The sequence below is a fragment of the Squalius cephalus genome (genome assembly GCF_949319135.1).
Source record: "Squalius cephalus genome assembly, chromosome: 3".
Taxonomy (NCBI): domain Eukaryota; kingdom Metazoa; phylum Chordata; class Actinopteri; order Cypriniformes; family Leuciscidae; genus Squalius; species Squalius cephalus.
This window is the reverse complement of record NC_137124.1, coordinates 10,933,888-10,956,013: the sequence shown is the minus strand read 5'-3', so window position 1 is coordinate 10,956,013 and position 22,126 is coordinate 10,933,888. Positions and strand designations below refer to the sequence as shown.

The 22,126-nt window shown below is 38.6% G+C and overlaps 3 protein-coding genes across 3 annotated transcripts in view; 2 read left to right on the top strand and 1 right to left on the bottom strand.

Moving 5' to 3' along the window:
- The first annotated feature begins 804 nt into the window (after positions 1-804).
- On the top strand, positions 805-5,857 carry LOC307155111 (uncharacterized protein). The gene is made up of 7 exons (XM_079865504.1): positions 805-965; positions 1,062-1,204; positions 1,307-1,453; positions 2,201-2,254; positions 2,434-2,589; positions 3,123-3,245; positions 5,440-5,857. Exons 1-7 carry the CDS (start codon positions 959-961, stop codon positions 5,479-5,481), a joined length of 672 nt encoding a protein of 223 aa, XP_079721630.1. The 5' UTR covers positions 805-958; the 3' UTR covers positions 5,482-5,857.
- On the bottom strand, positions 5,477-19,917 carry man2b2 (mannosidase, alpha, class 2B, member 2). Its single transcript, XM_079865501.1, has 19 exons — positions 19,725-19,917; positions 19,492-19,638; positions 18,786-18,891; positions 18,415-18,587; positions 16,424-16,539; positions 15,606-15,783; positions 15,306-15,504; positions 15,026-15,216; positions 13,687-13,876; positions 13,338-13,474; positions 12,869-13,146; positions 12,586-12,777; positions 9,716-9,959; positions 9,510-9,620; positions 9,204-9,396; positions 7,536-7,682; positions 7,280-7,386; positions 7,077-7,197; positions 5,477-6,977 (listed from the first exon to the last, which is right to left on the bottom strand). Exons 1-19 carry the CDS (start codon positions 19,854-19,856, stop codon positions 6,886-6,888), a joined length of 3,054 nt encoding a protein of 1,017 aa, XP_079721627.1. The 5' UTR covers positions 19,857-19,917; the 3' UTR covers positions 5,477-6,885.
- Positions 19,546-22,126, top strand: part of ttc5 (tetratricopeptide repeat domain 5) — an 11,351-nt gene continuing 8,770 nt past the window's right edge. The window contains exons 1-3 of the mRNA XM_079865502.1: positions 19,546-19,919; positions 20,254-20,384; positions 21,134-21,266. Of these exons, the coding sequence (XP_079721628.1) occupies positions 20,313-20,384; positions 21,134-21,266 (205 nt within the window). The 5' untranslated portion in view covers positions 19,546-19,919; positions 20,254-20,312. The remainder of the gene's footprint in view (positions 19,920-20,253; positions 20,385-21,133; positions 21,267-22,126) is intronic.

The window sequence follows — 22,126 nt, the reverse complement described above, 5'->3', positions numbered from 1 at the left end:
CTCTGGGGGATACGATGATTAAGCTAAGGTCCCAAAAAGTCGGCGTGTTCCTTTAAGGTCCTTGCACACTGAGTCCGAAACTTTCGTATTTGTTTTTTCGTATTCGTCAGTCGGTGGCTGTGAATTGTCAAAACACCTCTCAAAATACTCAAGAAAGAAAGTTTCGGAGGCAGTGTGCAAAAGTGATTGACAAAACGTGAGGTTGACTCAATATGCAAGGACGTTTACACTTTACAACGAACAAATAGCTTTTATAAAAATGTTTCTTGTCAGTTATATCAAAAAAGTGAAACAACTGCTTCAGATTGGTTAAGTAACATTACCCACAGTCTAGTACTTTTGTTAATTTTTATACCTGATTATATGGTATCTTTCCTTAATCATCTTAAATGTCTACTAGCAAATGTTACGCTGCTAGCATAGCATAATGGTTTATAATGATGCTGAGCTTACAATCATGTTTCGCTGTATATCCTATGTTTTTATTAATAATTTTGGTGTATTTTATTGTTCCTTTTTGTGTGTTTTTCAAAATGAACTGAATTCATTTTGAGTCTGCATTCATCATTCACAGCTGTTGAAACAACCTTTAAATTAGTTTGGGCAAATGAGAACATAAATTAGGTTAAACTACTGCATGTACCAATAGAAAAATAAATAAATCTAAAAACCAACTGATTCAAGAAGAATGATCCAGGAATTTCACTTTTCCGTTTACATGACGAAAGTTTGGTCACCATGATTATGTTATGTCAGTCACTTATTTTTGTTAGCTGGGTAAATTGTAAGGGTTAAATGTTAAAATGGACTGCCATAGAAGTCTGTATGAACTCCGCAAGCTCCAGATGGGAGAAGGGCGGAAACATTCCGAAAACCCCATAACGGAGTCTTTTTCAGGGATTTGGGCCGCAATATAATATAGCTATTGTTTTGAACGCATAAAGACCAGCCGAAGAAAATGACGAGTAAGATATCTTATAAATAATGTGTATTTTATATATTGTTATTTGCAACAACTGAACCTGGACTGATCCGAGACTTCTCCTGACGCTGTTCCTCAGGCGAACCCGAGGCAGATGTGTCGGATGTTGCAGCGCAGAGCGCGAGCGATTCAGGCGAAGCGGGGACGTTAGTGGAAGTTACTTTCCAGAGGAACCCACGTCAAAAATACAAATACCTGGAGGCAGAACCCAAGATTTTAGGGGTACACTTAAAGTTCGCGTCAAAGTAGAATACAATGTGTTGTGAAACACGTCCACTACTGAAGAGTTGTACTTATGATACCGGTATGTCTCATGATCCACAGGTGACGGAGATCGCGCTGACTGTCTTCTTCATTGGTTGCAGAATTACGTTTTTTATAGGAATATCTTTTGACTACAGATTTCGGTATGATTTCAGAATGTCTTTTGAATGGATGACAGACATCATCATGCTAGCGTTTTCCGTCGTTGTAAGTGTGTTTTAACTGTAGCCGCCCATAATTATTATTATTATTATTATTTTTACATATTTAATAAGCCTGCTTATAAGCCATTTTAAGTTGGTTTGCTGGTCTTAACCAATTTAAGCTGTTCCAATACCTGGTTCATGCCTTGACGGCTAAATCAGAGATTGGAGGGTCACTGTCCTGCAGCTGTGACCCTGAAAAACTCTCTCTAACCTGCTTTCTAGTGATCCTGAAGACAGTGGCTGCGTCTGAAATCGCTTACTGTCTTGTGTACTTGTGTACTGTTGAATAGCCTAAGTAATTACTTCACGATTGTTAAAAAAAGTATGTTCTAGGCTATATTATAAGTGTGTGTGTAGGCTACTCTAGTATGAATGTAATCGGACAAAGTACATTCGCCACAATGTCATTATCATGTGACCCCAGGGACAGTTGCGTCCTCTCCTGTGGCCTCATGGGATATTAAAGTGTCCATAATATGCACACTTCAGAATCTCGCCGAATGAAGTAGGTCATCAGGGTACTTTTTCTCTACTCTTTTATGAGTAGCCTACTGTGTATTCGGACATGAGTGTTTTGTCACATACTGTTTTTCGCCTACTATGAATTATGCAATTTCAGATGCAGCCATTGATTAGCTTGTTCAGGTGTTTGATTAGGGTTGGAGGCGGAGCTAAACTCTGCAGGACAGTGACCCTTCAGGACAGAAGTTGCTCATCCCTGGTGTAACACTATGTTTTCCTTAAACAGGGCATTGTTGCTGGCAGTGTGGCGATAGCAGCGCAGAAACTCCACCTACCGACAGTAAGAGTATCTGGACACATAGCAACAAAAAAAGAAGGAAATTTAATATTAAAAAAGTGTCATCATGCTAGTTATGCTCTATACGTAGAATGAACCCACTGAAATTTTGAGTACCCATTCAGAATGTGTCAGGAAATAAGCATTTCTGAGCTTATGTGTGTCAATTTATTTCTTAACAGCTCAAGGCATGTTTGGGAATGCAGGTGGTCACATGTGTGACATATACTTTCTGTCTCCTCTTCACGGCTAGTCGACATACATACCCTGGTGCCTGCTGGCTTTACTACTATTATAACGAGACAATTCCTGAAAACAGCACATGTACATTTGTAAGGGTAAGCTAAACTGTTTTACAGAGAAAATGTCAATGCTATTATTGTCACTGTATGCTGTTCTCCTTTGAAAATAATGCTCTCCATACTGGATGTGGGAAAGCTAAAACTTAACTGAAACGGTTTCTAAATGTAGAAATTAAAGGGAAAGTTCTCCCAAAAATTCTGTCATTAATTACTAACCCTCATGTCTTTAATTTTCAAAACACAAATGAAGGTCTTTTTGATGAAATCTGAGTTTTCTGTCCCTCCATTGACAGCTACGCAACTACCACTTTGACGCTTCAAAAGGTTCATAAAGAGATCATAAAACTAATCCATATGAATTGAGCGGTTTAGTCCAAATGTTCTGAAGAGGCTCAATCACTTTATATGATGAACAGATTTAATTCACATATAAACATTCATCAACTCACACATCAGGGTTGGTAAACAGAAGCTCTAGGGCTCGGGGATTGACAAAACAGCTATTACATGATTATTAAATATTTGCCATTAAATGATTTATATATCGTTTACCCTCCTTACTCACACAGCAGGGATTCGATCATCTGACTTTAATGGGTCAACTCACGGAGGCGACTCAGATCGCTCTCTCTCTCACTCTCGCCGCGTACTGTTGCAAGGTGATTCCCTGCTGCGCTGCCAGATCTCATGTGGTAAGCGATGCTCATTTCATAAACCTTTCCATAGAGACAGAGCGCATTTAGGCCACGCCCACGCCCACGCCCACACCCGGGGCGGGGGGGAACAATCCAACCGTCTCCATTGACTTTGCATTGCGAGAGGCTGCCTCCTTGTCATTTCTTGCTTCTAACAAAAGACAGAATAATGCCTAAAAGCTGCTGTGTGACAAGGTGTACAGCAAACAAGCTAAAAAACCCAGAAATATGTTTTTATTAACTCTCGACCCCAAAAAACGAGTGTTTAGGACATAAAAGTGGATACAGGCAGTTGAGACAGAGCGTCACGTGTCTCATTACTCTGAGACAGGGATGGATTACTGACCGGGCCTATGGGGCCAGTGCCCAGGGGCCCTTGCCTACCAGAAGCCCGGGGGGGCCCTGGGGTTTAAGGCCACGCAATCCAGTTTGGTTCAGAAAACCCATTAACAATGAAAACAAATGTTTATTAATTCTGTAATATATGTGTACCATAGCCTACACAAGGCCTCTTAAACAAGGCACTTGGACTATGAGGGCTCCCTGGAACTGTTGGGCCCTATGTGAATATGAAGGCCCTGTGGAGTTACAAATTTAAGAATCTGTATAAGATCTGCTGATCTTATGTCCTTACATAACATAACTAAGTTAGAACAATACTAGGTAGAGCACATTGCATTTAAGGTTATGATGATGATATCAGCTGTTAATCAAAGTTTCCAGCAAGAGATTCGTGCCAGTCCTGTTCTCTCTATTGTAAGTTAAATGAGTGAGATTGGTAGTCTAACAAAGATATCAATAGCAAGATTAGTTTTAATATTATGTGACCATTGCATATCGACATGATGAAAATATTCATTCAAAATCATTCATGCATTAATGCTGCATAATTATACCTGAGAATGCTTTGACGAGTTTCCACAGAGCACAATGCTTTAAGGGAACGTCTGCCAAATCCACCAACTGCGGTAAACGTAGTCTATAATGTGTATTATTTAAAATTACTTTTAACATTTAAAAACAGTCGTTTTCAAATTCCAAAGCTTGCAGAAGGTTCCTAATGGCAATACTGACTTAGGCTACAGCTTTCCTGGTAGCCTTGAGTGAATTAACTTGTCTAAGAAAATGATTCATAAAACGTATAAAATCAGTTGAGCCTATGTTTACTTTCGTCACTGACACAGACGAAAATGAAAAGACTAAGTTCAGCTTTAGGAGGGGAAGAAATAGGCCAGGATAAGAAGACTGGGAGAAAAAGAAATATGAAGATGAGGAGAGCAGGTGTTGACAAATAATCTAATGACAAGGTTTTAAAGCTAGCCTATTTCTTATAATTTTTTGGCCTTCAAAAGTCCTAAATTGCACATATGTAGATCAGAGAAATCCAAATTTTCTCGGGGGAGCATGCCCCCGAACCCCCCTAACTATGCCGGGGCCTTGAGTCTTGTTGCCCAGGGCACAGGAAATTGTTAATCCGGCCAAAAGTAATCAAAAGTAACCTGCCTTGTCTTGTCTGTTGGTGTCAGTGGCCTCTTTGCTTCGGGATTTTTCATTGCGTGAAAAAACGGACAACAGTGCCAACACGATGCGTGAGATTTGGCAGCCCTGTCTTCACCAACAACATTGTGCATTATATTTATCGAAAAACGATTTTATTATCGAACTGAGGGGGGGCTGGGGGGGCCTTTGGAGATAACTGGCCCCAGGGCCTTTACAAGTCATAATCCGTCCCTGCTCTGAGAACTATATATAATATAATATATAAAACTGACATTTGGATATTTGACTCACCAGTGACCAAATGTTTAACTTACTACACACGTAGTGTATTTTTAGTGCATACTGAGTGTCAGGATCCCACAATTTACCCATTCGTTCCAGCCTGTATCCACTTTTATGTCCTCAAAGGCTCGTTTTTTGGGGTCGACAGCTTATGAAAACTTATTTCTGGGTTTCTTAGCTTGTTTGCTGTACACCTTGTCACACAGCAGCTTTTAGGCATTATTCTGTCTTTTGTTAGAAGCAAGAAATGACAATGAGGCAGCCTCTCGCAATGCAAAGTCAATGGAGACGGTTGGATTGTTTTTCCCCTTAGTGGGCGTGGTCTTCAGATTATGACGCGTTGCGCTCTGTCTCTATGCTGGCGACCAGAACGAATGATTCGATTGTAAACCGTTTCTGTCTTTTTCAGCCTGTCATCGCCATGATGCCACCACCCACAGCTCCACAGTGAAAGTGAGAGTGTGTGCACCTAAAAAGACGTAATTTTATCTAATAATACTAATAAAACTGGCACATTATTAGACACACCAATACATTATATTCAAACATTATATTACTATTTCTATACATTTATTTTAAGAGCATGAAAACATCAACCCAAGTTTGTCTTTTTTTTAAATAATGTGCACTATTTCTGAACACAAAATTGTATAATCAGTATGAATTAATCAATATGAATTAATATCTTTACAATACAAAATGTAAAACGTGTAAGAATGGCCTTTTACAGAACATATAGTGTAAGAATCAGTCGCTATATGGACATTGTCAATACTCAAATAAGAGGTTATTAAAATGTAACAATTAAAAAAATTACAGGTATAATGAATGATTTTCTGTGTAGCAGCATTCTTCTAGCATACATGCATGACAACAGTTCTATTAATGTATTAATAGCTATGCTTCCATCCACCCATTTTAATGTGAATTTTGGGATATCGCATAAAAAAAAAAACAACGCTGGATGGAAATGGCAAGATGCGCATAAAACTGAATGCGCTTAATTGAGTCGGATACATTTTTTTCGTCCGATAAGAAGACGTGCATAAACTATGATAGAAACAAATTTACCTAATAAATCCCTCAATGCACTGCAAAAAACTCACGTGACTTTGCCCCAACAGTGGATGTGATATAACCACATAACTGGACTAACCAGTGGATCAGTTTCATCGCAGCATCTCAAATGTTGGTTTGATCATTCTGAAACGCCTGAGCCAAAATCTGTCATCAGAATGATTTAGTTTAATTCCCTCCCTGAAGCGTCTCACATGATTGTTCACAAACACCAGCATCCGAACACAAGATGAACATGACAGCGTTTATTGCGTTTATTGTGTTTAATCCGTGTACTCTGAGACTCAAGTCATTTATGATGTAAGAAAAAAAACCCACAGTTTCTTCCTCAATTGCAGCAACTTCCATTTTTATTACAGATATTTTGCGTCAATTTCCAAGGAAGTGACGATTTTGTCCTCTTGAACACAAGGGATGGAAACGCTGCTTTATTCACATGTTTATTTGATTTTTCAGTTTTGTGCACAAGGTAAAATCACAACTTTGGATGGAAACATAGCTAATGATGATGAAGTTTTTGCACTTAACTTGAACTAAGAAAGTTTACATTTACCCACTGACCTGGAGTAGAGACTGTATTTGTTCTTTTTAAATAAGCAGAGGACAAATAGTTGGCAAAAACCCACTGTGCATGATGCTTATCATATTTATCCCAAGAAAAAACAAAGAAGTTTCAATTATTCATATTGTGCACATCTTAAAATCATTACTGACACTTTAGAAATAATCTTAATAAACAATCTTCACAGAAGATAATCGTCGGCTTCTGCAAATCAGTCTATTTAAAGTGAATGAAAAAGGTTCTGATCTCCTTCGGGTGAATGGTCACATTGAAGTCCTGGGTTACGCCCCTGAAAAAATCGGTTTCCTCTGTAAAAAGAGGGGAAAAATATAACAATGACAATTAGTACTGACATCTATTCAATCTGATTCAAGCACTGTAGGCATCCATCAAGGGTGAAAACTCACCATCTTTTCGTACTCTTTCATTGGTTTTCCAGCTCCACCTCTGGAGGTCTGATATATCCCATGTTCCAGTAAGTGAACGCTCCTGCACATCAGTTACCTCCCCTATGCCCCGCATAACGTCCTATTACCGAATTAATTTACTGTTAATGGCACTGCTTGAGAAGTAAAACATTAATCCACCAATGCAAATGCCAAAAATGTACCTTTAGGTTAATAGTGATGGGTTGTGACAGGACTGGGTCTTCTCCTACTTCATACAGGTGTGTGATCCTCAAAAGAATCCGGTCAAAGTCTATCTTTCTCTCTCCACCTTGGAAAACAACATATACATTTTGAATATAGCTTCTGGTTTGAAGTAGAAAATCCCTCCACACAGCGGAGAAACATTCAGATAACTGTTATGATACATGCAGCAGTTAAACTGTGTATTGTGTACTACTGTACTCTACTGTACATCACCTGCGCTGAGCTTGTGGAGGTGCTGGGTGTGATCAGGACTGTAGTTCCAGCCAGGGACGCTGAGGGTCTGCATGTGGAGGTTCTGGGGCAGAACAACCGGCTGAACGGACGGACCGCTACATCTCTCTCTCGGATTCAGTGGCTTTTCTGTGCAAGGGGAACATTTTACACTCCTTTGTCTCTGTTTGTTTACCAAAATGTATGAAACACACAACAATTATATGGAAAATGTTTTGTTATTTAGGTTAAATTAAAGTTGAAAATGTTAAATTTATGATTCTTTATATTTTTTATGAAACATACAGGGTGGGGACAGAAAAAATAATAAAGAAAAATAATTCAGACAAAAGGGGTAATGATAAAAATCTAATTAAATATTAATTACTGCATGAAGGTGAAACACTAAAATGTACAGCCATAGATAAAAAAACAAAAAAACAAACAGTAGGTGCATTAAGTACAATTCTATACATTTGACATGTGGAGGATGATGCTAAAATGTAATATTCAGTGCCCAGGATGGAAAAAGCCAAATCGAGTTGCAGAGTCTGTGTACATGATAAAAACAATGTAGAGAGCAGTGTTATTGTAGTATCATTGAGATAGTTGAGATAGAGACAGTTTTTATCAATATTTTGAATTTTATACTTTTTGTTTTCAGTTTTATTTTAGTTAAGGATTTAGTCATTTTCTTGCCATTTTGAAATATGCCTATATAGTTAATTTTTTTGTTTTAGTTATTTTAGTACATTGAGTAAAACTAAATGTAAACAAGAAATGTTGGCTTGGCAACTAGCTAAAATAATAATATATATATATATTTTTTATTATTTTATTTTATTTCAGTTAAAGTTTATTTTATTTCAAATAAAGTTTTTATGGTTAAGAGTTGTGAGTTACAAAGTCTGAATTGCAAGATATGAACTCGCAATTACGAGAAAAAGTAATAAATTAATGCTAGGCCTGACTATTTAAGTGACTATATTCTGATTATAAATTAAGTATTACACTATTAAAGCTGTTCAAGCTGCAAGTTTAGATCTTGCAAGTTCTTAAAGAGCGTTTCGTGCATATGGTCAATTGTGAGGTAAAAAGTCACAATTACCTTTTCCTTTTCTATTTTTATTCCATAGTTTGTTAGTAATTGTACATTAGTAATAGTGAGTATTTGAATGCATGTAATTCTGTGATTTCACTGGAATGGACAGTGTTTGGATGAAAGGAAAGTGGAGGGCACACTGTAGAGTGGTGCAGGGATGACATATTTTTGTAGGCCAAAACCTGGAAATGAGTTTGCATTTTTGCTCTTCCGGTTCCATCTTCCTGAAGTCAAGGGGTTTTTGGCTAAATGCTTGAAATAAGGTCTGTGGTGAACACAAGCACAAGATAGTTTCACGTTTTATTCTACCACATAAATGTCATTTATATGACGCAAGCTAATGCTAACCATTGGCTAAATGGGACTACAGAGGTTGTTGGGGACATTAAACGTCTTCAGCCGAACAGGTAAACTCATCTACTCACTAGTCTGCTTTCATGGCCTTGTTCTGTTTATAATTGTGCTCTTGCAAGGATTATAACTCAAACTTTGAGGGATTTTTTTTTTACAGATACAGGGGCTGAGATTAAAAACCTAGTCTAGAAATGCCTGCATGTCTGCAAACTCACCCGGTTGGTCAATAGGCATAACCACTGGTCTGTGCTGCAGCTCTAGTGCCTCCTGTTGGTAGATGGATGATTTTGCAGCAGGGGATCCCAGCATCATCCAAAGAACTGGCCGCACAACAGAGGAGTCATTGAGAGTCAGGTTATAACCCAGATTCCACTCCTGGTTGTTCCAAAGCCGTCTATGAAGCATCACCTGATACACAGACAAAGAATGCACAGAATATAAATGGTACTTTTAGATAGTAAATTGCTGGGAAAGGATAAAAAGACTGACACAACAATGCAAAGTATGTGCGAAGCCCTCACTTCTAGTTGACCCTGACTCAGGCTGGCCACTCCATGAGCTCTTTCACTGAGGAACACAAGTCTGCTGGAATCATCTTCTATGTAAGCCGCTCGTACCATTGGGTAGTAGTTCTGTGCACGTAAACACACAAGAGATATACGTGTAAAAAAGATGTGCATCAAAAGTGCAATATAATTTATGAATCTTAACGGTCAAGCATCCTTACACGGGAGACTGTGTTGTTGACGAAGCTCTTGAATGTCCTTTTCATCATCTGGTAGCCATTGTTGTCAGTAAACAGTGTTCTGTTGTTCTGCAAACTCGTGCGGGTTCTGAACACAGTCTCTCGGTTCACCTCTAGGGGTCCCACTTTATAGCTCTGCTCCAGTCTGAAGCACGCCAGCCGACTCTGAAACCCTACCGGCACTCTGGTGACCACCGAGTAAGTGTGGTTCTTGTCTTCCTCCTCCCTGCAGAGAGAACAGTCACACTTTAGCTCTGAGAACTACTACTAGATTTTTAGGTTTCTGGAGAAAATGTGAGAGGAGTTTAAAGGGGTCATGACATGAGAAATTGAATTTGCCTTGATCTTTTGGCATATAAGTGCACCATAAGCCCCGCCCACTGGTGTCAGTCGCTTAAAGGAGAACTCCGGTCAATTTTAACATTGAGCTCATTTTTTTGTACATTTGGAGTGCTGTCAATACAGAGAACAACGACAAAAATCGGTGTTGCCTACACCGTGTTATCCTATTTTTAAAATTTGCACCCTGTTGACTTCAATGGGGCAAGTTTTAAACCTGCTTTTAAGAGTGAACTGCTTTTAAGAGTAGTCGATTGCCGAGTTCACGCGCGTGATCATAGGTAACTAAACCTATGCGCGTGAACTCGGCAATCGACTACTTTGGACTTCAACCGAAAACAGGATGTAAACACAGGTATTTGCGCTGGCTTAAATAACATCATTTTTATTAATATCTTTCACATCTACAGCAGTCAGACTCACTCGTGTTCACTCTGAAGGAATCACTCACATTTTCTGTGCACTTGTAATGACACATCAAGGATGTTAAGAGGCTAAAAGCAGGTTTAAAACTTGCCCCATTGAAGTCAACAGGGTGCAAATTTTAAAGATAGAATAATTCGGTGTAGGCAACACCGATTTTTGTCGTTGTTCTCTGTATTGACAGCACTCCAAATGTAAAAAAAAATTAGCTCAATGTTAAAATTGACCGGAGTTCTCCTTTAACGCCGGACATTTGCTTTCACTGGATGTGAGCGTCACACCATGTCAAATTCAAGTAGAACCCATTATAATCACTGACGCTGTCTACACCAAATACAGTTCACAGATTCAGTTTAGTTTCTGATATACTCCACACACTTGAGTCTATCGACAACAGGACAAATGCATGAATGACGTGCATCCGAGTGTAATGGACTATCAAAAAAGAATGATTGGCTAAGTCTGCAATACATCACCAGACAACATCCCGTCATTTTTGAGTTATGACATTTTGTTAGGGGTGTAACGGTACGTGTATTCGTACCGAACCGTTTCGGTACAGGGCTTTCGGTTCGGTGCACGTGTGTACCGAATGACTGAATGCAATATTTTGTGTGCGGAACATAGGTACATTTTCGTGTTTCCACACGAACATATTAAGTGGCGGAAGTCTCCGCGTTCAGCGCAAATCCCGCCCTGCAGCTGATTCTAATGTTTTTTCCTATTAGACATTCTCTGGTTTTACCCGTGTTTTACCCGTCGTCACTGTAACAATGAAATAGACTGCATGGCGAAAAAAAGCTTTTCCGCTTCGTGTGCGCCGCCGCACTCTCCGTTACGTGTGTGTGTGTGTGTGTGTGTCGACGACCCGCTGCGCTCTCTGCCAGAGACAGTCTCTGCTCAATGTTCGAGTCCGTGTTTGCGCTGCGCGTTCTGCTCTGTCGTTAACGGCCCAAACACTCCAATCATGTACCGATCACGCACTGGAAAAGCAAAGTCCGCTCAAATAAGGTGAAATTTCTCAGTAGTAACTTAGATTTCTGTTTGCTGAGCTGGTATAGTCATGCTGGCAACAATGGTAAAATGACCTGCTCTGATCACATGCTCTGGTAATAATAGCTTTGTACTATAGCTTTGGACTATATTTTATTTTGATAATTATTAAAAAAGTGGAAAAAAAAAATCTTAAATTGATTATGTTGATTGATTATTGAAAAATATTAATACATTAATATATTTGTTTAATATTATTTTAATATAGGGCTATTTTCTGTTCCTGCACTGTAATCATAGTTATTTATTTATATTTTTCATTATATTTTATTATGTGATATTGGTTTGAGACTGAAAGTATTTTATTTAGTGGAGAACTTTGCAGCAGTATTTTATTTCTTATTCTTTTTTTATTTTATATCTATTTTATTATATTTTATTAAAAAGTGTTTAAAAAAGTGTAAACAAATTGTTAAAAAAAGTTTATAGTAATAAACAACCTGCAGTTTAATGTTTGCATTTCTTTCCCTTACTGTACCGAAAATAAACCGAACCGTGACTTTAAAACCGAGGTACGTACCGAACCGTGATTTTTGTGTACCGTTACACCCCTACATTTTGTTATAACACAAGTTATTGATTTTTCTATTTATTGGTATCTCTTGGATTTATTTATTATCTATTTTGGATTTTTAATTGTGCAAGATTATTTCCTATAATTTTACATTTAGATTACCTTACCTTAGTCTTTAAAACACTGTAAAATACATTCTTAAGCAAAACAAATATAATTTTTTTTTTTTAATATAATGCCTAAATTCGCTTTGTAGCATTTAAAATAACTAATTGTAGTTTTTTGTGTTTTACTTTTAAATTATTTAGACGAAATATTATAGAATTTAAATATCGACCATTTCTCGGTTATCAGCCTCAGCATGAAAATACTTATTAGCTAACTGTATCGACTAGAAATTGAATGTCACATCGCTACTTTAAATAAAGGAAAAATTGTTTACTTGTATTTCAAGGAGAACAACAGCCTTAAAAACAGACAGACATAATAGATTACGGATCTCAAAGAACATCTTTTCTTTCACCTGTAGAAATACTGACGTATCTCTGAAACTATCTTCCCCGGCACAATCTCCATGGCCACAGATTTGTATGCAGGAACAGCAGAGCCGTTGGCAGTGAAGATGTAGTTGTCTGAGATCGGCCCAGAGTGAATGTCCCCGTTGGCCTCATACTCCCAGAAGTCCTGCTGTACTCGAACTCTCATCTTTTTGCACCTGTAATTGGATAGGCAAGGTCCGAAATGACATTTTCAAATGTTCCATTGAACAAAACTGTGGTGACTTAAGACACATGAAACACACTTGCCGGTCTGTGATGCTGTGCAGAAGGTTTGTCTCTTGGTCAAACATCAGTTTGTAGCACTCATTCAGCACTGGTAACAACTTCCTTCCCGTCTTCTTCCACTGGCTCACATTCTTCTTCTTAAATTTCACTACTCTGGCCACATGAGTCGCCCCACACGCAGACTCAGCGTCACAGTGGGATTGTGGGAACTGCACAATGTACTTTCTGTACTGGAGTCCACCCAGCTCAACAACAAAGAACAGATCGTAGTCGGTGGAAGACTCCATCGATTGCTGGATCTGCAGTGAATTATTGAGTTTGTTATCAGTTGAAACAACAGATGACGACATGTCATGATAGAAGCAATGATTGGGATAAAGAGAAAGAATATGAAATCTGAATATTAAAAAGAAAAACTCTGAAAATACTGAACTAAATGATCAGTGTATACACATTGAGAACGGAATATGCACAGATTATGTTTTGGTACCTGAGCCGGTGCTGCCTTTCCATAATCGTCAAGCACAACTGCCATTGCATATGGCACAGAAATATTAATATATGTTGAAATGTTCCAGGCTAGAGGGTTGTACACGATGATATGCTGTTCAAGAACATTATCTGAGTCTGAAACCACAAAAAAAAGAAAAAAATTAGATTATTAGACCCATGATCAACCAATATTTTAATATTGATGACTATTAATATTGATACTAGTGCTGGCAAATTTATTAAAATATAAATCCATTACAATTAACAGGCAAAGATAAAGATGTCTTTGGACAGAGAATATCCAAGTGCAGAAAAGAAAAGACTCAAATCTAAATACAGAAATATACCAGTCTTCTCTGTGGAGGGTCTGGTTTGGGGTGGGTGATGGATGGCATTGGAAAGTTTGATGGTCTGTGGAAGCAAGAAAATGGCTGCCAAAAGTTCCTCAGCTCCCATCATGCCTTGCATGAGATGCTCCATATACATATCAGCCACTTTGGGGGATTCTGTCCCTGTGATGCCATCATGATGCTGAACCTGGCATGTCAGACCAGATAATGGCTAGTCAAATCATGTCTTGTCATATGCAAACCATTAATATCATAGAGGGATAATGTTTGATTTGGGCCTACTTCATGAGAAAAAGGAATTTAGTACTAGGTAAATATTAAAGGTGCAGTAAGCGATTTCTGAGCAGCGCTGTTACAAGTGGATCGGACCGAGCAGCACAACACACTTGTAGCCAATCAGCAGTAGGGAGCGTGTCCACTCGTAATGGGGGAGGAGAGAGTAAGCCAATCAGTAGTAGGGGGCGTGTCCACTCGTGATGGGGGAGGAGAGAGAGTGAGGAAGAGGGAGATTTGAAGAAAGACTGTAGAAAGAGAGATGGCTGAGAGACATTACAAAAGAGACAAGCTCAGAGGAATATCACTGGGAAAAGAAGGGTTATGATCAGGCAAGAGCTTTGGGACCCGAGTTAATATTAGAAAAGCTTTCCAGTGCTGGAGAGACCAAAGCGGGAAGACCTGAAAACAGACGCTAGGTTGTGTTGTTTTTGCTTCATACGTGAGTAACATTGGTTTAGCTCTTTTTAACAGAACTAAGATATGCTGTCGTCTGGAGCTGGTGGCAACTAACAACCAACTCTTGCTTGTGTTTACTCTTGTGTACTGTTTTTGTTCTTCCCTGTCGTTTATTCATCAACGTTACTTTATTTTTCGCCAAGCATTATTTTGCTTTACTTCAGCCACACTAAATCCTAATGCTCAACATAATGAATTGGTTTGAGTAGGGTAAACTTAAATTAAAGGTGGGATCAGTAGTTTGTGAAAAACACTTTTGGTCAATGTTGATATTTGAAATCACCAAAACAAACCGAGCACCCTACCCCAACATTTTTTTGAGTTTTGCCAACTTATTCGGGTGTACAGTGTATGATAAAGAGACATTCACTCTTGCATTGAGTGTTTATGAATTTCAGAGCAATGAAGGGAGGGGTGTGTTTGTTTGGGCTGACTACAAATATCAACAGTGTTTCTCAGAAATCGCTTACAGCATCTTTAATGAAATACATTTATTATAAAAAGTCATTGCAACTTATTAAAAGTAATTTGCGAATGCCACTCTACCTAAAGTTGCCCACATGGAAAGATTGTGGCACAACAAGATAAGTTTAAAACCAGGCACCTCAGAGACAGCCCATCGCAGGGCCTTGAGTTTGTCTAGAGCCCACTCTCTCTGAACCGGGCCTTCTGGGTATCTGATGCGGTATCTAGTGAAGAGAGACTCTGCTGCATACAGGAGGGCACTCGCTCGTCTGGCTACTCCTTTCAGAATATTTCTGGAACCATAGAACCCAGTCCAGGCCTGAAACGGTTCTAGGAAACCAGGATAAAAGACCATTCAGGACCATTTTGTCATTCAGAAATGCAGTAATCACAATTATAGAAGTAGCTGTTGAGAAAACCTGTTGAGTAAGGGAGGAAGTCTTGGTTTTCCCTCACATCCCAGGAAAGATTTGTTTGGTGCACCGTCTGAAAATAGTCCTTTAGCGTGGCGTACTGAACTGCAACTCCATACTTGTCACTGTGTGCATTAATGTAGTTCATTAAAAAATCCATGTTCGTGAATTGCACTGATGCATTGTAGAACTGCTTGTCACAACCCTGTAAATACAACATATCCTTTTAAATTGTAATCCTAATGAGTGAATATATAAAAGAAACAATGCACAAGATAGCCTGCAGGATGATGGAGCTAAACTGACCCAAGGCCAGAGAACATGGCTGGTTCTGAACCACTGGGCCCTCATTCTGATGTTGTCCACCATGGTCTGTGCATACAGCTCTACAGTTTCCTTGGTCACTGGCAGACTCATGTTAGGGTATATGCCATCCTTAGGAGGGTTCGGAAACAAGGCAACACCATTCCAGTAAAACCCAGACCTGGAATCAACCACCATCAATTTTTAAAGCATCCTCAAACTTTTTTTTTTTTAAATGCTTTTCGTTTAACACAAACTTTTATATACTATTTTGGGGTTAGTAAAGTTTTTATAATGTTTTTGAAAGAAGTCTCTTATACTTATCAAGGCTGTAAATTAGTTAAAAAACAACAACAACAAAAAAAACAGTAATACTGTGAAATATTATTACAATTTAAAATAACGGTTTTCTATTTGAGTTTTAAAATGCAATTTATTCTTGTGATGCAAAGCTGAATTTTCAGGATCATTACTCCAGTCTTCAGTGTCACATGATCCTTCAGAAATCATTCTAATATGCTGATTTGCTGCTCAAGAAACATTTATTATTATTATCAATATTGAAAACAGTTGTGCTGCATTTTTGTGGAAACCGTGACACATTTCTTTCAGTATTATTTAATGAATAGTAAGAACAGCATTTATTTTAAAATATAAATCTTTTGTAACATTATAAATGTCTTTATGGTCACTATTTAATGCATCCTTGTTACATTTCTTTCACCCCAAACGGCAAAAAAAACGGAGAGAAATCACAGAAGAGGTGTTACAAAATAAAGATTTAAATTGTTACTGCCTACCTAAACATTACTGGACGTTACCTGTTAGAGAAGGGGAGGTATGATGGTGTGCAGTAGCTGAACTGGTCCATGGTGTGTGTGAATATCTCTTGTTTTTCCTTTAAGGAGGGAGAACCTCTCCACACAAACTGCAAATTCTACAAATACAGTTGCATTATTATCACATGTATTGTACCAGTGTATCATAATTTAAGAGGCACTCTGAAAACTAAATATGCAGCGCTGCTATCATTTACAGTGATGAGCCAAAACATTATGACCAGTCACAGGTGTAGCGCATATTGTTGATCATCTCTTAAAGGGGTCATATAATGGTACATGCACTTTTACAAGTTGATTGTACTGAAATGTGTGTTGGCAGTGCCTGTACACAGTCATCATAAAATGATAAAAATCCATCCAGTGGTTTTTTTTAATCTCCTTATATGTTTTACACTCTCTGAAATCAAGCCGTTCGATTTTGTGACGTCACAAAATCGACGCCCCTCCCACGATTGTGATTGACAGCAGCGTTTCAACACAGACCCGCCCTCGCTCGTGAGCGAGCTGTCTGTCATCATAGTGCATTGATATGCTGGAGACGAATAGCGTCTAAGCGGTTGTGGCGTTCTGTTCTTGTGTGTAATAAGGAACACAGCAGTCATTTTGATGTTTTGATGGAATATTCCCAAAGCATTGACGCGGGGATTCCCCACGATCAACGTCAATGCTTTCATGTTTGAGCGAGTCATTTCACACCAGACTGCTTTACAAACGAGGGTCAGTATAAAGCTGGTTTTGCTAAGAAGCTGCTCCTGAAGAAAGGATCGGTACCAACTATTCGTGTTCCTGCTGCACCTCCAGAAGAAGAAGTGAGTGTAACGTTTTATTAACCTTTATATTAATCTTTGCAAATCGCTTGCACGCTTCACAATGAATGCGGCTGTTTACACTCAGGGTACATTACGGCATGTTTTCTATGTACGACGTTCTCAATATAATTCATAATCCCACGTTTATAATGAACAACGCGTTATAGTTATTGTGTTATTGTGTTACAAACGGTGTACGCACAGAACAGAGGGGCGGGGTGAGCAAAGCTCATTATCATTTAAAGACGCATGCACTTAAACGGCGTGCTGAAAACAGAGCTGTTTTTTACCAGGTAAAATTAGTGTTTTCTTACAGTCCTAATGAGAATTTTTAATTAAAGTATATTACAAACTTTTAATTTATACCCTAAAGAATCATATTAGCTTGTACAAAAACGGCATTATATGACCCCTTTAACAAGGCCACATATTAAGGTCTGGGTAGATTAGATGGAAAGCAAACAATCAGTTCTCATAATCAACATGTTGGATGCAGGAGAAATGGGCAGGAATAAAGATCTAAGCGACTCTGACAAGAGCCAAATTGATAAGTCAAGAGTATCTCTGAAACGGCAAGGCTTGTGACGGCACCAGGATCACTGTGGGACGACGACAAGCCGCTGGAGGGAGTGTGATGATCTGGGAAACTCTAAGTCCGGCTATTCATGTGGACGCAAATTAGACATGTGCTGCCTACCTAAACATTGTTGATCAGATACATCCCTTCATGACACTGGTGTTCACTGGTGGAAGTGGCTCTTTCAGCAGGATAAAGCACTTGACACACGGCACACACTGTTCAGGAATGGTTTGAGGAACATGATGAGGAGTTCTAGATGTTGCTCGGCCTCCAAACTCTCCAGATCTCAATCCAACTGAGCATCTGTGAGATGTGCTGGACCAACAAGTTTGATCCACGGCGGCTTCACCTCGCAACCTACAGGACTTGAAGGTTCAGCTGCTAATGTCTTGGTGTCAGACACCACAGGACACCTTCAGGGGTTTCATAGACTCCCTGCCTCGGTGGGTCAGCGCTGTTTTGACAGCGAGCGGTGGACCATCAGCATATTAAGAAGGTGGTCATGATGTTTTGGCTCATTGGTGTATAAAACATATTTCCCACATTAAATAAAGTACAAACCACTGACGCAAAAGTACAACCTTTTTTTTCTGCATGTCATCTTTAAGGTCGTAGTCGATGCGAGAGATGAGGTGAGCATCAAACCCGGCGAGGGCAAAGAGGATAGGGGTGGTGGCCGACGCACCAAACGGATCAACATGCCACGCAAAACGTGGCCGAACGCCAAAAGTCTCATACAGGAAACCATGACCCTCTACAAGCCAGACAGAGATGGGGTAAGAAGAGCTATAACTATATGCAACAATAACACCATAGTACTGTGTAAATGCCATGATGTTACATAAATATGGTAATCATTTAATGGTAAAGCCATCTGTCAGCATCACTTTACCATGGCAAAATCACATACTCTACAGTTTCATTTGTAAGTGTTGGGTTCACAGTCACACACCTGTGAGTTGAAGAATGGCATCATCTACATCTGTCACTGCTTCATCGTGCATCACCTGACCACCGATTATGAACTCCAGACGACCCTCAAGCAGCAGCTGTCTCACCTGACAGGTAAAAACAAGTCACCTTAAACCAGGGGTTTTCAGTCTTTTAAATGTGTTGTCAAAATGATCCACACACGGATCTGTGAAAACGACTAAAAACGCTGTATTATTCATGTCAGGCCAGTAGTTGGCGATGTCAGACGCCTATTAACTGCTCACTGTTTTCACAATTTTTTTTTTTTTTTTTTGTAGTTTAAACAAAGACAATAACTGTATCGTTTTCAAAAACGTGCACTTTAAACCCCATTTTCAAAGGTTTGCATTTTCAGGTCCCCAAAACGCCGTTGTGGTGTAAATGAACAGCCAAAACACATGACAAGTTGTCTGTTTTTACTTGTAAACGGCCCCTGAATTATTATTTCAATTGTTATTTATTTATTTTAATCAATTCATTTATTTATTTTAATTTTTATTTCTACTATTTATATATTCTTACTTTTTTTTTCAAAGTTTGTCTCTTTTCCACGGACACCCCTATTGCTTCCTTGTGGCCCCAAGTTTCAAAACTTCTTCCTTGAGTTTTAAGGTAAACTGATTTACCCACAATATGTAATAATAATAAAAACTAAAACACCCAATAAGACATCAATCAGTCCTTACCTGTTTCTTGTGCCAATCTGATGCCACATTCACCCACCAGAGTCGGAAAAACTCCTGTTCAACCGCGATGAATTTGCGGCTTTTGACTCTTGACAGCTCTTCCACTACACTGCTGTACACATTGCTGGCATACGCGTGCATGCTCTCCTACGACAGAAAAGTTTGACAACACTGACAGACAGCTCCACTTACGGAAACACACAAGTCATTTAAAATCGAAATCTGCGTTTTACCTGGACCGTGTACACCCAGCCAACATCCATGTGACTGTGAGGAACGACGAAAGCTTGAATCTTCTCAACCGCATCGTTTTCAGAGACTGTCATGAGCAGTAAACCGAGAAATAAGGATAAAAACATCATCATCGCCACTACGGGATTATCGGAACATCATAACCTGTGTTTGTTTTCAGAGTCTTATGACTGCATGTGAGCACGTGCGCATGCGCACTTTTACTTCCTATTTCATTCGCTGGAGCTTCACCATTTCCACTAAAATGTATTAATTAGTTTTATTTATTTATTTATTTATTTGTAGTTATGTAAATATATGTACATTTATTTATTTATTACTCGTTTGTTTGTAAAAAAAAAAAAAAAAAAAATCCAACCTCAAAGCATTATTTTCCTATTTATAAAGTTTTCCATACAAACCCAAAATACTTTAGTGAACGAATAACGTTACAAAATTGATACAAATATTTATAACTATTGTACTTGTCTTGGTCAAGCTCTGAATAAACTGCCGTCTCCTGGCCACTAGGAGGCGCTCATATACGCTCGTCTGTGTTTGTCGTCTCCCTTGCTCGGGTCCTGCTTTGTATGCTAAAGATGGCCGATGTTGACAATGATGGGGAGAAAACAACAGACAAAGATGATTTGCAAGTGTTAAAGGTTTGAACTGATCATTTCATTTCCTTTTCTCTTTTAATGAGCTTAAATAAATAGGCATCACCGCATTCAGATGATGATGTCGGTGATGTATAATGTACACATGGCTGCTGCATCGCCTGTCACTATAACAACTGATACACTGCATTGCAACATCAGAGAACGGGCAGGTTACAAAACAAACAGCATCTCTGCATCTTTTTGATTAAACTGTAGTGTACAGACGGTCGTGTTATCCATCATGTCGTGTAATGTTTGTTTTACCCATTATTCACCTCTCTCTGCAAGAAAACACTTTGTTGTAGTAATACTGTAAAACCACAATAAACTCATTTGAGCTCCTTTTAATCCATGTAAGAATGTTTTGTCATTTTATTTGTTACATCTCTCTTTTATTATGATCACTTTTTTTACGACAAAAACTATTATGCCAAAGTTCTGCAGTTAATTTTTGATAGAAGTTGTAGTAATGTTTGTAACGGAAAGCAGCAATTAAGTAGAATCTCTTTAACATTATTATTTCTGTGAATGCAAAAGGAGATTTTCTGACAAACTCACTCTCAAATTTGCTTTCATTTCATTGAAAATGGATGCAATGCAAGTGAGCGGTGACTGAGGCTGTTATTCTGTCAAAAATGATGACAGGATTTATTTTTGGCTGAACTGTTCCTTTAATGCGTGAAATGTCTTTGAGTTCTTGAGGAATTTTAAATGTGCAGTTGTTTAATAATAGCACTTTCTCTGTCTCGCAGGAGCTGGTGGATGATCTGTACTCCTTTAGGGACCATTACTTTGAGACACACAGTGTTGAAGATGCTGGTAGGAAACAGAATGATGTTGCTCAAGAGATGGCAAAGACACTTGAGAGGCTGCAGGAAAAGGAAGGTGGGCATTACTTCTTTGTTTTCTACAATTCTTCTTGTAAAGAAGTCTTAATGTTTATTCAAATATATTCTGACAGTTCACCCAAAAATGAAAATTCTGTCATTAATTACTCACCCTCATGTTGTCCCGTAAGACTTTCGTTCATCTTCAAAACACAAAATCTTTTTGATGAAATCTGAGAGCTTTCAGTCCCTCCATTGACAGCTACGCAACTACCACTTTGACGCTTTAAAAAGTTCATAAAGAGATCGTAAAACTAATCCATATGAATCTAGCGGTTTAGTCCAAAATTTTCTAAAGAGACACGATTGCTTTATATGATGAACAGATTGAATTTAGGCTTTTATTCGCATATAAACTTTCATAAACTCACACATCAGAAGCTCAAGCATGTTCGCTCGACATGCGAGAACCAATGAGGTTCATTCTCGTGTTACGCATCACGTTTGAGCTTCAGCAAGAGGTTTGTTCTCACGCGTCAAGTTCGGTTGAGCTTCTGTTTATCTTCACTGATCAATGTTTAAATGTGAATAAAAGCCTCAATTAAATATGTTCATCACATAAAGTGGCCGAGTCTGGAAAAATTGCTCAATTCATAATGATTAGTTTTATGATCTCTTTATTAACTTTTTGAAGCGTCAAAGTGGTAGTTGCGTAGCTGTCAATGTCAAATGTCTCTCAGATTTCATTAAAAAGATCTTCATTTGTGTTCCAAAGATGAATGAAAGTCTTACAGGAGTCTAACAACATGAGGGTGAATAATTGATGACAGAATTTTCATTTTGGCTGAACTATCCCTTTAATAATAATAATAAAAAAAAATGCTAAATATAGCAAAACCCCTCATTATTGACTATCTA

Bases quoted from the DNA above. Each gene is read 5' to 3' on its own strand.
- man2b2 (XM_079865501.1), bottom strand. From the start codon at position 19,856: ATGATGATGTTTTTATCCTTATTTCTCGGTTTACTGCTCATGACAGTC. The intron at 15,217-15,305 runs GTTTTCTCAACA...CTGGTTTCCTAG, and splicing joins CTTCCTCCCTTACTCAACAG to AACCGTTTCAGGCCTGGACT. The intron at 7,198-7,279 runs GTACATTTTTGG...ATTCGGTAATAG, and splicing joins CCATCACTATTAACCTAAAG to GACGTTATGCGGGGCATAGG.
- LOC307155111 (XM_079865504.1), top strand. The intron at 2,255-2,433 runs GTAAGAGTATCT...ATTTCTTAACAG, and splicing joins AGAAACTCCACCTACCGACA to CTCAAGGCATGTTTGGGAAT. The intron at 3,246-5,439 runs GTAAGCGATGCT...TGTCTTTTTCAG, and splicing joins GCGCTGCCAGATCTCATGTG to CCTGTCATCGCCATGATGCC.